At 37.8% G+C, this 17,209-nt stretch overlaps 1 protein-coding gene across 4 annotated transcripts; it reads right to left on the bottom strand.

The window, feature by feature from the left end:
* Positions 1-96: 96 nt before the first annotated feature.
* On the bottom strand, positions 97-17,125 carry c2cd2 (C2 calcium dependent domain containing 2). Of its 4 annotated transcripts, none has more exons than XM_065259926.1 (14): positions 15,965-17,125; positions 15,652-15,747; positions 15,300-15,419; positions 11,120-11,221; positions 10,577-10,684; positions 10,155-10,275; positions 8,731-8,839; positions 8,273-8,337; positions 7,686-7,801; positions 6,811-6,967; positions 6,523-6,633; positions 6,121-6,248; positions 5,461-5,737; positions 97-2,862 (listed from the first exon to the last, which is right to left on the bottom strand). In XM_065259926.1, the coding sequence occupies exons 1-14, from the start codon at positions 16,232-16,234 to the stop codon at positions 2,633-2,635; spliced, it is 2,010 nt and encodes a 669-aa protein (XP_065115998.1). In that variant the 5' UTR covers positions 16,235-17,125; the 3' UTR covers positions 97-2,632. The 4 variants fall into 4 exon arrangements, with proteins under 4 accessions (XP_065115998.1, XP_065116012.1, XP_065116007.1 ...); XM_065259940.1 differs by having other exon boundaries at positions 6,523-6,627; XM_065259935.1 differs by having other exon boundaries at positions 10,155-10,272.
* Between the last annotated feature and the right edge of the window lie 84 nt (positions 17,126-17,209).

Raw genomic sequence — 17,209 nt, 5'->3', positions numbered from 1 at the left:
TAATTATTTCATTTATTAAGAATTGTACGGGACGTGTTATAAGTACATGTAAATTATATTTTGAAAGATAAATGAAAGTCAAATGAATCAACACACTGAGTGTTCAGTCAGTATTTATTGCTCCAACCAATCAAGATATGTTAAGATAATACCTGCATTGCACAGGTTGACATTCATTATGGACAGGCCTCCAAGGTTTTTATTTAACAACTGCATAGCAAACACAAAACACCAGCAATGTGTTGCTGCTGTACATGCCAAACACACACGTTAATAATCCAGGTAATGTGTATAATTGAGTAAAGATAACATACCTCAATGTATACGTTTAGTGATATGCATATACAGAGGATTGATTTGTTAGATTTTATTTAATGGCTGGAAAAAAAACTCTAGATAGCCATTTAAGCAAGATTAAAATTGTCCCGTTTTAGGTCATTTTCCCGTTTAGGACCTTAGGTTTCACTTAAAGGTCCAGTGTGGGTTTTTTAGAGGCGAGATTGTGAATTTCAACCAACCTCAATTTCAAAACGCAAAGAAAAGATACAGAAGCTGCCAAAGGACAAACATGTCGTCTGCATAGACATAATATGCATAGATGCCTCATAGACTGACGCCGCCATATTGGATGGGTCCCCAATGCATCCCACCTGCATTTATTTCTATTAAGGAAAGTGTATCCCCAACTACAATAATCATTACTCCCTTTATTTACTGGATTTTCAAACAGTTTGGTTACACGTAAGTAACGTTAGTAACAATGACATAATATTATAAATGGTAAAATAACCAACCGTAAGCTGCACAAAATACAGGCATAGTTGTTTTCTCTCCATTGACTCTGGTGCTAGCGTTCAGAGACCCAACCAATATGGCGGCGACGCTGTATTACGTTGCAGCACGTTATGAGGCGTCTACGTATATAATATCTATGGTCGTCGGACACAAAATAGGGACAAAATGCGCCCTGAAAAACAGTTTGTCCGCTTAGGGCTCCTGTAGAAACGTGGCAGCAACTTCCATGTAAGGGGACCTGCGGTGTATTTAAATAAAAATGGATCATTCTAAAGTAATAAAACAACATTTTTTACACCACTGATAATATAGTTATGTACATTATATTGCATTTCTGTCAAGAGATCCTCCTAAAAATCCCACATTGCTCCTTTAAGAAATACAGTCTTCGGGCTATACATGGCAACACACAAAAACAACATGAACGCAACATAAACACATTTTTAAAACTTCACCAAACAAATTGTAGTCCTTCCACAACACGGAATGAACGGCCAGACTGCGACACATTCAGGTTGAACAGGCATTCATGTTTCTTTTACACGCGTGACTTAGGTTCAAGTAAATGTCCAGCAGAGTTTGTTATAAAACTCCCAAACCACTGCAGTTCTTGGCAGAGGCTCAACTACAGTTGGTTGAGGCCCAGTATTTAAACCGGTTTGCATTCACTTCCAACATTACTAAACATAATAAGCAATCTGGGAAAATAACAGCTAAGGTGTCAAGAGACACCAGCTGATCTTTCTGTATGAAAATATAAACTTAGTGTTAAAGATCCTTTGGTAAAATTCACAAAACTTGTAATTTTGTCACAGTTGTGAAATGACAAAAAAAATCATGTTTATCAAAATAATTGAATTAAAAGGAAAAATACCTAAAAAAAAAAAAAAAACCAAATAATGTATATTGCTGTTGCAGATAAAAAATAAAAGGTAAACAGGGAACCAAACAAAAAAAAAAAAAAATATCCAAGAACAGCCATTTCAAAACCTTTTAAAAATTCACACACTTAAAGACGGCTATTAAAGCTACTGGAAAATAAAAGGTGACTTCTGTATGCAAAGTCAAAAATTGGTCAAATAATGTTATGAAAACAGTTAAACAGACTTCTCTTCCTTTGACAGAGTTCAACATCTCAGATTCAGTTCACGTCAAGGCTAGCTAATTCAGAAATAGATTTCTATCATCAATCTGAATTCACTGCACAGTGCAAATGAATTCTGAGCATTTGAAGAAGTGCAAACAAATAACTGGTATCTCACTGGTCTCGAAAAAGCTTAAAAGTAGGCAGAATGCAAAGGAGCGTTGTCCTTATATCCCGCTTTGGTTAGAAGGCCACAGAAGCAAAGTATCTTTTGCATGGCGATCACAGTTTGCATAAGGTTAAATGAGTCTATTTGAGCGATGACAGAACAGTCAGTGCATAATCGGACGCAGTTCTGTATACTTTCTTGCATATACACACACAATAGTTAGTTCAAAGATAAAGCGTACAGTTTGATTGACAAGCAAAACAATATCTTTTTCCCTTTCTTTGCAAAGAGACATCTAGCACAGCTTGAAATTGACTAAGTTCATTGAGTTGATCCAGGGGTCTGAATATCAAAATTCTGTGAATTCTGGAGAAAAGGAATGTTGGTAGGAAGAAAGAAAGTATTTTCTGGGTCATCGGGCAATGAGAGGGTGATTGTTGGCACGCAGGGGTTTTGGCAGATGCGACCAGGATCATTATGGAAATGAGCACGGACAAAGAGATTAAGGAAATGAGGTAAGCTGTTAGTTTAGGAGCAGAAGAACGTGTAGGTGCGTCTGCATCTACACCGTGCCTGAGCCGAGCTCACGTATTGGGTTCTCTCATGGTGCCATTGGGTTTGCTCTTGCTCTTGGGCAGAAGCTTGCGGTTGATAATGCGTCTGAACGTGGCCGTTCTCGTCTCCCTGTCGCCCACCATGGCCGTCTCGGGGTTCTCCAGGTACTGCAGGTCATTGTGGGACTGACTCATGCCTGGCTCCTTCCGCTGATGTCGCCGTCTGAAGAATAGCTTGGCACTCTTGTGCAAGAAGCTGCCTGCAGGGGTCACCAGAGAAATGGGAAAATAATTAACCAAGCTTCAAAGTTCCTCAACAGTTTACTGAGCCAACCTGGAGGTCAAATAGTTTAAACAGAAACAATATCAGGAATCAACCAGAGTCCCTGCTTGAATGATATTGTTGACCTCCATGATGACACAGTAGATTAGACGTAATTTAGATACTACGTGTTACGCCACTAGCCGGTAAATCGGTTTCACGCTTGAAAGGTACCATTGCAGTGTACTGGCAATATCAATATAGGGTATTTATGTATTAAATCAGCTGAAAGAATAGCAACGACACTAACAGAATATAAAAAAATATCTGCTTGAAAACAGGTGAAACCAGCCCACACCAGCTACAAAATTCAGAATGGCTGAAAGGATTAGTCAATTTTCTTAAAAATATCTAGATAATTTACTCACCACCATGACATCCAAAATGTTGATGTCTTCCTTTGTTCAGTCGAGAAGAAATTATGTTTTTTGAGGAAAACATTCCAGGATTTTTCTCATTTTAATGGACCCCAATACTTAACAGTTTTAATGCAGTTTAAAATTCAAAGTAATGTAAATGATCTCAAACGAGGCATAAGGGTCTTATCTAGCGAAACGATTGTCATTTTTGGCAAAAAAAAGCACTTTAAACCACAACTGTGACGGGCCAGCGTGACCTCACGTCAAGAGGTCACGGATGACGTATGCGAAACTACGCCCCAATGTTTACAAGTATGGAGAAAGAGGACCGTTCTGACGTTGTTATATGTCGAATGATACTTATTAATGTCTTTGTGTCAGTTTATTGTTTAAAATGGTCCGCAAATGTGCGTTTCATATATGTAACGCGTGACCTTTCGACGTCATTACGCGAGGTCACCCTAGCTCGTCACGCACAAGGTGTTATGGTTTAAAAATGCATATTTTTTATTTTTCTTGCCAAAAATGACAATTGTTTCGCTAGATAAGACCCTTATGCCTCGTTTGGGATCATTTAGAGTCCTTTAAAAAATGCAATTTTAAACTGCATTAAAACTGTTAAAGGACAAGTTCGGTATTTTATACTTAAAGCCCTGTTTTCAGATTGTTTATGGTGAAATAGAATGGTTTTGACTGAAATTTCGACATTTTCGGCTGCCCTGAGAATTTTCGCGTGTTTGTGTTTCAGCTCAGACCTCTACAATGGGTTTAATGGTGCACTGGAACAATCCTTCCTAAAATGCATTAAACTTTCGTTTACAAAGACGTGAAACTCACCGAGTGGTCAGGGGTGTTCACTGGTATGCTCACACAAAAATCGCTCCAAAAGACGCATTCCAACAGGTTTTATCGTAGTTTTTACCAGCCCCATGGACTTGTATTAGATGTCCTGTGAGGTACGGTATTACTCCGCGCCGGGAACTTTGTTTCTATTCTTGCAATTGGCAAAGGCGAATTAGCGCCACCACCTGGGCTGGAGTGTTTATTATTCAAGCTCTAAGCGGAAGAATGTACGGGTGTGAGGCGTTTGGAAAAATAGGTCCACAAGTTAACAACGAATGCTAAAACAGCTGTTGGAAAGCATCTTTTGCAGCGATTTTTGTGTGAGCATATCAGTGAACACCCCTAACCACTCGGTGAGTTTCACATCTTTGTAAACGAAAGTTTAATGCATTTTAGGAAAGATTGTTCCAGTGCACCATTAAACCCATTGCAGAGGTCTGAGCTGAAACACAAACACGCGAAAATTCTCAGGGCACCCGCAAATGTCGAAATTTCAGTCAAAACCATTCTATTTCACCATAAACAATCTGAAAACAGGGCTTTAAGTCTAAAATACCGAACTTGTCCTTTAAGTGTTGGGGTCCATTAAAGTCCATTAAAATGAGAAAAATCCTGGAATGTTTTCCTAAAAAAACATAATATCTTCTCGACTGAACAAAGAAAGACATCAACATTGGACTAATGGACTAATCCTTTAAAGTCTGGATCTTTATGTCTTATAAAGAAAATCACTGTGGCAAACTGGCAGCATGAATTTCACTTGAAATCAATCAAACTCTGAACAAACAGTGAAAAGGTTTGATAAGATAAAAACAAAAGTATGTCCAAATATTTAAGACATCCTGATTGAAGTTTGCTTAGAAAGCTGGATCATGGACTGGTTTTAACTAAAGGGTTAACCGTTTCATAAGGAAGTCTACATAACTTTACTATTATAGACTTCTCAAGAGGTCACTTACTCTGCCAGCAATAAAGTCTGCTTATCACAGGCTTCCACTTTAAGATACAAAAAGTAAAAAAAGGAGAGGTACAGAGGACAGACATTTAAATTAGACAATGTTTAACAAAACTTAGTTGTTTCATCTAATACTGCAAAAGGCTAGTTTGCAAAAAATACACATAGCACGGAAGAATAATAAACTGTTCTGGTTACAGTTTTAACCCTCTGACTATGACCTTGTTGTTCACATGCAGACCTGTGATCATATTTATGACTCCAATAAAACAAGACATTATGTAAGTGTGAAGTTAAACAGAAACCAGAAACTCAGTTCTTCCTGTTCCAAAGTTTTTCTTCTTCACATAATTTAGGCCCAAAATCCACCCAAGCTCACCTTTTCCTTTTTTGGAACCCGTTTCCGATGGACAGTAGGAGAGAGAGGTTTTGTCCGCATCTGGGTATTCTCCGGTCTGGCTCTCCCAGTCCTCCACGTGGTCCGTGCCGTTTGTGCCCACCACGGATTCTGGATGTTCGAGAACGCTGGGTTCTGCTGCTGCATCCGAGGGAACCGTTTCACTGCTGAAGACCTCAGAAGCTCCAGACATGGAGGCATCCATTGCAGCTGCATATCCTGCCATCATAACCATCTCATCATCCGGTGTTACAGGGGTCTGGGGAGGTGAACAGCAAAAGCTTTATTAATTGGAAACCAGCTTTCAAATGCAGTCAAAAAAAAGTGTTACATCATAAAGTATGCCTGAGCAGTACAGCTTCGAACACAGACATTCTGGATATATAGTGTATATTTACATCCATTTTTAATAAAATAAAAAAGCTTAGAGCACTTAAACCACTCCCCACCCACTAAAAACCCTGACAAGAGCATATAACCCAATTACTGATGCATTAAATCGTTTAAAACATGACCACATCAGACTCAGAACAGGAGCTCAGCATGCAAACAATGTAACATCTCAAATAACAAACTGACACCACTCCCTCCCCATATCCCAAGCTGCTGTTTTGAGAATATAAACAGTGTCCTCCTATGTACCTTAGTCACTCCAGAGATGATAATGGTACTTTTCTTGACGGGAGATTTGAGCTTCTGTTTGGCCGACTCGTGTAGCTGTCTGATGGCAGCTTCAGCAACGGGGTCACTTCCATTTAGCATCAATAACTCTGTGCAGGGAGGAGAATATAAGTGATCATCTAGAGATGAGCTCAACTTTATCTCAAATGCCTACTTCACATTTTATTAAGAAATTGTTCCTGTTTTAATTAATAAAAATGTATACACTGAAAGTACTTTCTGCTAAGGAATATGCAAAGTAAGCTATAGTATGTTGATGCATTTCTGTTATAGCAGATGCTATGTGTGACCTTTAGATGGGTCACATATATGCAATCTGTCGACAAGCTTTATACTAAACGTTAAATAAACCGAAATCAGTACCTGTATCAGAAGATGACAGGGCTTTGCTAACTTTGGCTCCAAGTAGTGAAGTCTGCTCTGACACCCTTCTCTCTGCCAGCTTGCTTTTTAAGGGAGATTTGGATTCTGTAACTGGAAACAACACACAAATACAGATTAAAGAGGATAAGATCAGACTTTTTGCTTTAGGACACAAATCTTTAGATTTACTTACAATAGCTATGCAAATTAATTGAAAGCACATCATTTGCAAACAAAATCAAGAACAAGTCTTCTTACAAGGCACAAAAAATCTCAAAGGGAAATTACCAGGTGGTAAAGGTCGCCCCGGTTTGCTTCTCACAGCAGTGACCGTGGTAACAACGGTGCCACAGGGCATCACAGTGCGGTCCATCTCCACTCTCTTAGCCGGGGCCGGCGTGGGTGGCTGCCAGCTACGCACCTCGCTGGGCTCCAGGTATGTAAACTACACAGAGAGGACAAAATAAGACTTTTAGCATAATCCATTGAATCTGATTAGACCATTAGCATCACGCTAACCAAAGAGTTTCGATATTTTTCCTATTTAAAACTTGACTCTTCTGTAGTTACATCGTATACCAAGACCAACGGAAAATTAAAAGTTGCGATTTTCCATGCTGTAACATGGCTGCAGCAGGTACAATGATATTACGCAGTGCCCAAAAATAGTACCCAGCTATTGAAAGTAACCAAGGGAAATATTTTCGGGCAGTGCGTAATATCACTACGCCTCCTGCAGCCATGTTACGGCAGCAAAGTCCTTGATTATTACGCCAGAATGAGAGTATAGTTCCTTGCCATATCTGCCTACGAAACCGCAACTTTTAATTTTCCGTCGGTCTTAGTACACAATGTAACTACAGAAGAGTCAAGTTTTAAATAGGAAAAAATATCAAAACTCTTTGGTTATTTTTTAGCGCGATGCTAATGGTCTAATCAGCTTCAATGGATTATGCTAAAGCTATGCTAAAAGCGGTACGGCCAAAGCACGATATCGGCTGAATGGATTCCAAAACGGTAAAAATCAAATGTTTAACTCTAGGGGAGCTGGAAAATAAGCATATTTTCAAAAAAGTGGAGTGTCCCTTTAAATGGCACATAAATAGGAATACAATTTATATTAAGGTAAACTAGATTATCTGTTTGATGAGGAGATCTTTTACCTCAGTAGTTAGTGAGCCGGTCACTTGATCTTTGGTCATGAGTGAAAAGGTCTGTTGACCTTTGGGATGTTTCTTTACCAGATCAAAAGGCACAGATACCTGTCCCAACAATCCACCTGAGAAAAGAACAAAGAAGTCTAATCAAATCAAACGGCTAAATGTGTTTGCCAAGAAAGTGACACAAATGAGATTCAGCAGGCGATTACATTATTTGACAAAACTACCTTGACTGTTTGGAAATCAGGGTGAGGTGAAAGAAACTTGAAAAAGTGTGACCCTGTCTGTGAAATCAAGCCAAAAGTCTCATAATCTAATTATGAGATAAGGAGCATTGAAGTTTGATTTCAATCTTTGGTTATATTGGATGACTTAGTTTTCGCAGACTGGGTTACATTTACACATTCTTGCAACATCATCGCAACACAACAGCTCAATAAATCTACTTCCTTAAATGGCGGTTTATTGAAAATAATTTAGTGATTAAAGTTTCACAGATGACATTTTAGCTTCTGCACATGCAGATTAAGGGATATCACAATTCTGTTTCATTGCTTTAATCTGATTTATTTTTGCTCACGTGGACTTACTCTCTCGAGGTTTGCTGTTATCCACGACCTGGATGTTCAGCTCCTTTGAGCGGCCGCTAAGCTCACTGCAAAACCGTACAATGACAGAAAATTAAACATAAATCTCATACCACTGTGATCTAAAATGTGTTTTTACACAAAGTAAGCAGACATCTGACAGCGTTGAGACAGCGTCTTACATAAGGTTTGAGCATTGTGAGGAAACTTATCTTTAAAATCTTTGCCCAAATAATTTTGTAATAGAAATCTAAATGTCTGCTATGCACTAAAATGGAGCAAAGTCCAACATCAGTGACCTTTGAATATAAAGCAAAAGTTATCATGGGCAATAAATGCCCTTGTAGCAGGTAAATAAAATAAAATTTTGCACAACTCAGTCATCTATCTATGGCACAGTACAATAAGTATAAATGGCTTAAATTAAAGCTACATTTATAAGAAAAAGCATTTGAACTCACAATATGAAGGGCTGGTCCCATGCCGGATTGGAAGTGTTAGTCAAGACTTCAGTGGTGAAATTTTGAGGAGGATCGTCCAATTGGAGAAGACACTGAGGATTTATGCCGCCTAAACCAGAACAGAAATGACTTCAGAGACTTCAAAGACAAAATACTCTTACGAAAGTAGATGTTTACACTACGCCATTGAAATAAAACCAAGAATTCTGTTCCATAACAAAAAAGGTCACTTCCAGACCTGGCTTTCATCAGCGGCAGAACACTTCCGTTATAAATCAAACGACAGACGTTTAGCCTGTACTGACCCTTGCAGAAAATACACTTAACAGGGAAATAAATTATGCATAAAATGGATGAGATGCCAGTTTGTCTCCGTTAAGTGCTGGTACAGTGACTTGGGCTAGAGAGCAATGGGACTATTAGAACACTTCCGGAAATGATTTTCCGAACAGAAGGGACATCCTGATGGAGGGAAACGTTGACCATTAACCGAATGAGAGTGATGCTTTTTGGAAGTGGAGCTTGTAATTTGTGGCAACAAATTATATCAATATAGTGTACTGGTAATTGGCTTTTTTTTTTCTTCGATCCAGGGAAACAATAAGCATTAGCTGAGGTCTGTGGTGTGTGTAAGTATCACATCACATGAGGCATATGGGATTTCTTGTGTGCTTCCATAAACAATGTGTTGGGGAGCAATGCAATAAAGCCAAACTGCTATATTTTAGAAATTTCTATCTAACAAAATTCAATACGTATCTTGATATTTATGCACCCGTGTAAGATCATGTAATATTTTACTCAAATCAATTTTGTCCAAACATCCATTGTAGCCAAGCAGATTCAATAGTTTTTTATAAGAGGCAGAATAGAGGTCTTTTGTAAACTCAATGAACACATAAGTGCAAAGCCAACAAAACCATTACAAATTTTTCAATATAATGATCAGCCCTAATGGAAAACACAGCGACTGTGCCAAAATGCAAGCGTGTGGTTTATGAGATCAATAAATGTCTCAGGTAAGTATCCAAGCTGAATGAATCAGAAAAATAAACAATAGATATGCAGAAAAACACAAATGCTTGAATCGTATCTGTGACCATTTTTGGTGATATGCTGTTTATAAAATTATCCTAAATAATGTAAAGAACATTTTGTGAAAATAAACTTGATATCTTAAATATTGACTAAGTAAGGCCATGTCAAAGATTAAAATGAAAGTGAAATTAAATTAGATATGAGACTTTAGCCTGGATTATTCCAGAGCAAGTAATAAAAAAGTAATTTGGGTAAATAAAAGATACCCAAATATAAAAATACCTTCCAATTTATCCGCCATACTAAGACTGAGCAGTATTTTATTTAACTATATGCATTGATTCTGCATACGGTAAATACATGTAGACATTTGTTTGGTCTCTGACCTGCGGCACCATCCTCCTGTTTACATGTGACCTGGATGTTCTTCACTAACAGTTTCCATTCATGGGCTCGTGGGGGCTTCGGGGGTGAGGTCACCTGTGAGGTCTTGTTCCTTACTTCCTGCTGAAGTGAAGAGAGGAAATAAAACATTATCACTCGTAACATCAACGGCAACATCCTCTGCTGTGTTTTTCTCTCCATTCTTCCACAGTTGTGCAACACTTTGAATGAAAGTTTAAACATGGACAAATGCCACTTAAATTTTGTAAATGGATGTAAAATAATATCTACCTGGTTCCTTTGCTAATTTAATAAAAGCCCAGATTTAATTTTAATATACATTTCATACACATTTAAATTTAAAGGCAGTGATTTTGGAGAAATAATATGTTTTGATCCATATATTTACTAATATAAACAGTACCTTGACTTCTGCATGCTTGCTGCTTAGAGTAACTGATGGACAAGTTGCACACAAGACCTGTGTCAGCTTGTTCTTCACTGCGGCTTCACTTAGACACCCATAATTTCCCTGAAATACACACACATAGTTATGACTATGAACCTGAAAAACCTTTAACTTACACGTCATTACTATCATGTACACACTGTAAAAAATCAGCTGTTATTATGCAGTTTGTTGCCAATAACTTACTGTAGGAGATAAAGACTGAAAATGTTTCATGTTCATTTCACTTTGAACAAACTGTTACCAGTAAATAACATAAATGCAAAATCTACAGTAAGTTACTGGCAGCTAGTTGCCTGTAACACCCAGTAATAGTTTTTTTTTTTTTTTACAGTGTACACACTCGTCATAGAGTTGTTAATTCATCTTTACAGTTTTTGTATGTGAAAAAAATACGTATGTAACTTAAAATCTCAGGAAAGAGTAAAAAATTAACATTTATTAACAAACTATATTTAAACATTGGGCTTTATAAGAGGCCATGATGTGTGGATATACCTGGGTTAAACTTGGGGTGAGCTGCACATCTACAGAGTCCAAGTTTTGGAGCCCCCAGGAAATCTCTACCTCCCCATTCACCTCCTTCATCTGTAGGGCCAGCTGTGGGAAATAACACACATATATTAATCATAACCATAGTCATCATATGAGCCAAAATTAAGCAATGATAAATGAGAGGACAAAGCATCACACTGAGTTTACCTTGGAAATATAAAGTCACAAATCATTGTCTAAAAACACTTTGACCTTGATAAGCACATTGTAATGCACAACCTTAATAGTGGCTACAACATAATAATAAAATACACTAATACTAATAATATTACTAATAATAATTAATTATTCCTAATAAATAACTTTATCTACAAGTAATATGAATTAATGCAACCATAAACAGCCTACATTTAAACTACAGATCAGCTTAAATGTAGGCTGTTTATGGTTGCATTAATGCATAACAATTTATGTGTGATGACAGCTGCAAGGATATCAACATATTTTTTCACATCTTTCAATGTGATTCATCAAATCAGATTGTTGTAGCTCAACTGGTAGAGCATTACGTTGGCAACGCAACAGTCAAGGGTTCAATCACAGGCAACACACTGACAAAAAAAAAATGTAAGGTTTGAATGCATTACAATGAATAAATGTAAATGATTTTAGAGCTGTAATAATCCCTTAAAAATTAAAAACAACAGCCAACAGATCTGTGTTAATCTATATCAGCAAAAACTGAACAGCAGCTTTCAAGCAGCAAGGGAGAGGGACACAGCTCAGTACAGCTCAGTACAGCTGTGTAAAATAACCCTGCCTACAAGCAAACAATAAACAAAAGGGTCCACCATCCACAACATTCTCATATTCACAAAAACTCATTGAGCCGCAGGGCCGCCGCTCACAGAGGAATGGGCTGTCATGTCCAAGCACGACTTTATGTTTCTAGATAATGAAACTAAAGGAATGGGGAAAAACAAGAGAAGGAGGCCAAATTCTAGTCAAATGCTTTCAGTTCATTCCTTAATTGCATAAATCGATACAGACAGAAGAAAACGAAGGTCAACCCAAGCATAAGCAAACCATCTGTAACTAGTAACTAATAGATTATATAGATTATAAAATTTAATTCAACAATGCACACATAAAGTTGAAGAGCTTAGATGCAAAACCCTCTAAGTGCGTCTGACTAGTTTTCTTTTAGTTAACTTTTTTTATCAGACTCTTAATGGATTCAAACCGGTATTTCTAAATGGTCTGAGCTGAGGCCAGATTTGAAATGCAAACATTTGATGAACGTATAATAAGTGGATAGATTAGAAGAGAGAGCACTCGGTTAATATTATTATTGTTTGTGAATTAGAAAGCATATTCGATTACAAATTGCTTTCTAATGGGGTGTACACCAAACATGAATGCAACTTTTGAGCGAGTAGATTACATACAAAGTCAATGCAAAGAACAGAATAGAAGCAAAAAGACGCAAACTCAAGCGAGACGATTCGAATGAGGCGAATTAGTCCAAGTCGAAGATATTCAACTCAAGCAAAAAAATTAAGTTAAATCCCACAAGTAATTTAGAGCTAAGAACGCGATGCTTCGCATTTGGTGTATACACAGCATAACAATGAAAATCTTATTTTAGAGCACCACATGAGATTTTGGGCTGCCAGGTTTTCTGATCTCTAGAACAAGAACAAAAGATGTAAATATACGCTATTCAGCCTACAAAACCATTTAAACAACCACTGAGAGCTTTCCAGCGGCCTTCACACAAACAGCTGAAAAATATGTGATGGTCATCCAGATTCTTCTAAAAAGAGACAAACAGCCAGCATTTCTAGACAGTGCAAGCATGTCGCAAATAAGCTTGGCATATCCCTGGAGGTCTATTTATAGACCCGATGTTTAAACAAGACAAGTGCATTACAATGAAATAAAGACCAAGGTTGGCTTTTTGAGACAAATAAGGAAAGATTTAAGAGCAGGTTAATGACGTGAACAAGTTCACCCTCTCAGTGCCGAGTGCTTACGGCTGAAATGAGATCAGCATGATAGCGAGTTCAGCAGCTTATAGGTTTAAAAATAGCTGAGCAAAGCTCTTAAACACAATATATTTATTAACAATGGGCTCACACTCACTGGAATGGTGGTTTAAAGTTATATCTGTCATTTTAGTGCAATGGTACATTAACTCTCTGTCTAAAGTAAGGGGTTTTTCTATAAACAATTCTAGGCAGTAAGTACCAGTAAAAGTACACGTTTCTGAGGCACTGACATATAAAGTGATTAAAAAAAGTAAAGGACGCTGAGCCAGTGCACTTTAATTTGATTCCTACGCTGACGGTGAATAAAACAGCAAAAATAAGTCACGCCCTATAAATCAAAAGCATTCCTCTATCAAACCGCATGGAGCAACAAATCTCCAGTGCTCGACAAAGTGGATCTGAATCTGCAGACACTTAAATTTTGACTTCTCATGCCAATATGTTCACTGGCCACGAACGCACAAAATTTTTTTACAAATCATTTTAGCACACTATGTAAGGAAAATGTGTTTGGTAGCACCCATACAAAACGTATGTGCTGATACCGATATTCGACGACTAAGAATGGCATCTACTGATAGTTTTGCTTTTTATGCCTTGTTTCAAAATATTATGTTGTGAAATCCTAGAAAAGCAGACCATACAGACTGCAATTCTGCTGCCAATTCAGATGCCAAAAGCATTGTTAGAGCCAACTCTCCACAAGTAACCTCAACAAACATATGCCCTTTCACACAGACATTAAGGAAAATACCATATTTTTGGTCCATAAGCAGCGGGTTTTTTTATAACTTGACTGGTGCTGCGTCTTATAGTCAGGTGCGCCTTGTAAGTCAGTATGAATTAATTTTGACATTTATGAGGCAAGAGACAACATAACCGTATACAGCCGCGAGAGTCCGCTATATGCTGCTCCTGTATTTATGTCAATTCAACAGATTCAGTAATATGGAATGATGAGTATGCGAACTTCACGCTAGTTGGCTTGTTCAGTTAATTTAGCCTATTCAACCTTCCAGGTAAGTTCTGTATGCTATGATTTATCATTTAAATAACTGATAATATACTTTAAAATACTTTAACGTACAGACATCTATTCAGCCTGCTGTTCTGTCTGCTATTGTTAACTTGAATAACTTGCCTTTCCAGATAAAATTTCTGTTCTTCGGCTTGGATTTTGTGAAATTATTTTCTAAATAAACGCAACGTATAGTCCACTGCGACTTATGTATCTTATTTCGTCTTAATGATGCAATTTTGAATGATGCAGCTTATACTGTTAAAATACGGTACATGGAAAATGCATCCGGGATTTGTCCGAGATCGTTTGATTTTTGGTTCATTCACACTGCCAATGCGTTCACACAGATACCGTAAAAATCCCATAAAGACACATGACGTGTTTAAAGTCCTGCACTTGGTAGTTTTTTTTCTCTGCATCGTCTAAGGTTTGCTTATTATCCAGCATTTCTCTCTCCAGAAACCACTTGCGTGCATTTTTGTTTATGATCAATTGTTTACCATAAAGGAGCGCATGGTGTGCCGTTCTAGTATGCTGGTAAATTATTTCAGCTTCAGAGCGAATATTTGATGAGCTCCATGATATCTGCTTCATTCCTGTTTGCAGACATTTCTGATCGTGAATGTTAATGTGCATTTAAAACCTCCGTTTTAAAGAGCTGAACAATATTTCTTGTTGCAATGACGCACATGCATTTTTGTTTTATTATAAGCTCATATGAGCATGTGACGCTCTATACTTCTATGCTGCTGAATGATCTCAGCTTCAGTGCGGATAGTGATGAGCTCCCTGATCTCTTCTTCAGTCCAGATTGTAGACATTTCTCGTCGTGAATGTTAATCTGCATGTAAATCCCTCATTTTAAAGAGCTGAACCATAACTTCATTGTTGCGATGATTCCTCACTACGGCACGCCCCTTACGGCATTGTTTCTGCGTCTTGTTTACACAGAGGGCTTTACGGGAATGTTACTAGGTCCTCTTTCTAGGAGCGATCCCAGAATATTTACAGAACATGTATGCATTCACACAGAAGCATGTCTGACAATTTTACGGGTTTTTTTTTTTTCTGGGACCAAAGTGCTCTGTGAATGAGGTTATAGACAGTTTACCTGCAGACGAAGTGGAGATATTGTCACATTGTATCTCAGGGGCACTTCTGAAGATGTTGAGCTTGGTAAAGCAGTCAGAGAAAACTGCAACTTGTTTCCAGCCACATGACATCGGACATTCTGTGAAAAGAAACCATCAATACTGAAAAAGATAAAAATATCCTTACCAAGGTAAAAGAAAGGCTTATGACAAGACAAGAGTCACAAATGACTTCAGAACCAACAAAAAAGAGAAGTCCTGCAAATATATTTTTAATACTCATATCCTTATTATCTTGCTCATATTGAATTTGCTAGTAAAGTTTCTCTTTATAGTTTCAGTGCCTTGAAAAACCTGAACGCTAGCCCTTACCTTTTGACCGCGTGTTTTTGTAAAGCTTGAAATTTGGCCGATGGCCAGTTCGGATGACTGGACATCATCCTCTTCAAAGGTCAACTGAATCCCGCTCTAATAAGTGGAAAAAGGACAAATAGCAAAGCATTACACCAATTTTACAAAACAATAATAAAAAAACAGAAGTTCAATGAGTTTAGTAATACCAGACCTTGTAATTGACAGAAACCTTAATTTTATAATGAATGAGCTTCATGACAAGATAAGGACGTAAACAAATTAACATGTAAATATATTTTCCTGCACATTATTTTTGTGAATCAGTACGCACCTGTGATGACCTAGCTTCTTCATTGAGGCTTCTAAACCAGGCTTTTCTCCATTGTCCCTTCCAGCTTTTCAGTGACAAGACCCAAGATAAAATCCCATCAGCTTCCTCAAAATCCACATGACTTGATGTCCTCTTCACAGAACGTCCGATGGAAAAATACTGCACCAAGTATATAATCAAAGTGACAACAGAGGCCAGAAACAAAGTGACCATACAGAGCCACTGCCAGTTATCCACCCAGGAGAAAACACCCTCCTCCACAGACGACATGATCACCGTCACAGTTACTACTGTAAAACCTTAAACATGTTTACCCAAGACTCGACACCTTTCCCTTCCGCATCCCGAGACACTAACGACACTTCCCGCCTAGTGTTGACCAACAAAACACTTTCACAAACACGCAAAAATGAAACTTGGTGCGGTGGGTCACACACAAGAATGGTGAACAGAGGGTCGTAAATCTGCCTTCAACCAGCAAGACAACGAAAGATAATGCGATTTAAAGGATTTAAATCTGCCACGCGCGCAAACAAGGACTTTTAACAAACGTCACACGGAAAATTTGTCGACATTTATAATGCAAAACACCACAGATGACTGGTTCTGGGCAGTCCCTGTGTCTTCCCGAATTTAACCGTATTTAATAGAAAAATAACGGATTAAAGGAGTAGTTGTGCTATTACACTACTTATATAATTATAAGTAGAACAATACGTTTGACGATTAATTTTAAGGTATTATACGGTACAGTAAACCGATCGTAAATACATCAGCAAGATGCTTAACCTGTGAATCGTCTCTTATCTGACAACTTAAATGCCTTTGAAAATAAATCTACTGCTATAAAAATCCAGGACAGCTGTTGGTTAAATAACAATGTATTTGCTAAATGTTTGAGAGTAAAAAAAAGTTCCCGAAATCCTCCAGTGCTGACGAGCCACGTTACCATCACATTAGGCTAACACTATCGCACAGAAAACACCCACAAAGTTTAAAAAGTCAAATGAAGTGCAATATATCCTCTTCATGAAATGGTTCGTTCATCCTCCTGGGCGTGTGTGATAGAGACAGAAACAGAAAGAGAGTGTAGGCACACACGCCCGCTAGTTTAGATCCTTTAGCTTTGCGCTGATGTTCGGGACGGGACTCCGTCCTACAGCAACGTCACCGGACAGGCAAAATAAAAGTCCTCACTTTTTATTTTTATTTTGCAAATTGATGTATTAACGTTATTTAATTAAT

Source organism: Paramisgurnus dabryanus, chromosome 10, assembly GCF_030506205.2.
Source record: "Paramisgurnus dabryanus chromosome 10, PD_genome_1.1, whole genome shotgun sequence".
Taxonomy (NCBI): Eukaryota; Metazoa; Chordata; class Actinopteri; order Cypriniformes; family Cobitidae; genus Paramisgurnus; species Paramisgurnus dabryanus.
This window is presented reverse-complemented; position numbering and strand designations above follow the sequence as displayed.

Bases quoted from the DNA above. Each gene is read 5' to 3' on its own strand.
- c2cd2 (XM_065259926.1), bottom strand. From the start codon at position 16,234: ATGTCGTCTGTGGAGGAGGGTGTTTTCTCCTGGGTGGATAACTGGCAG. The intron at 15,748-15,964 runs GTGCGTACTGAT...TCCACTTATTAG, and splicing joins AAGAAGCTAGGTCATCACAG to AGCGGGATTCAGTTGACCTT. The intron at 6,634-6,810 runs GTAATTTCCCTT...TGTTGTTTCCAG, and splicing joins GGGGCGACCTTTACCACCTG to TTACAGAATCCAAATCTCCC.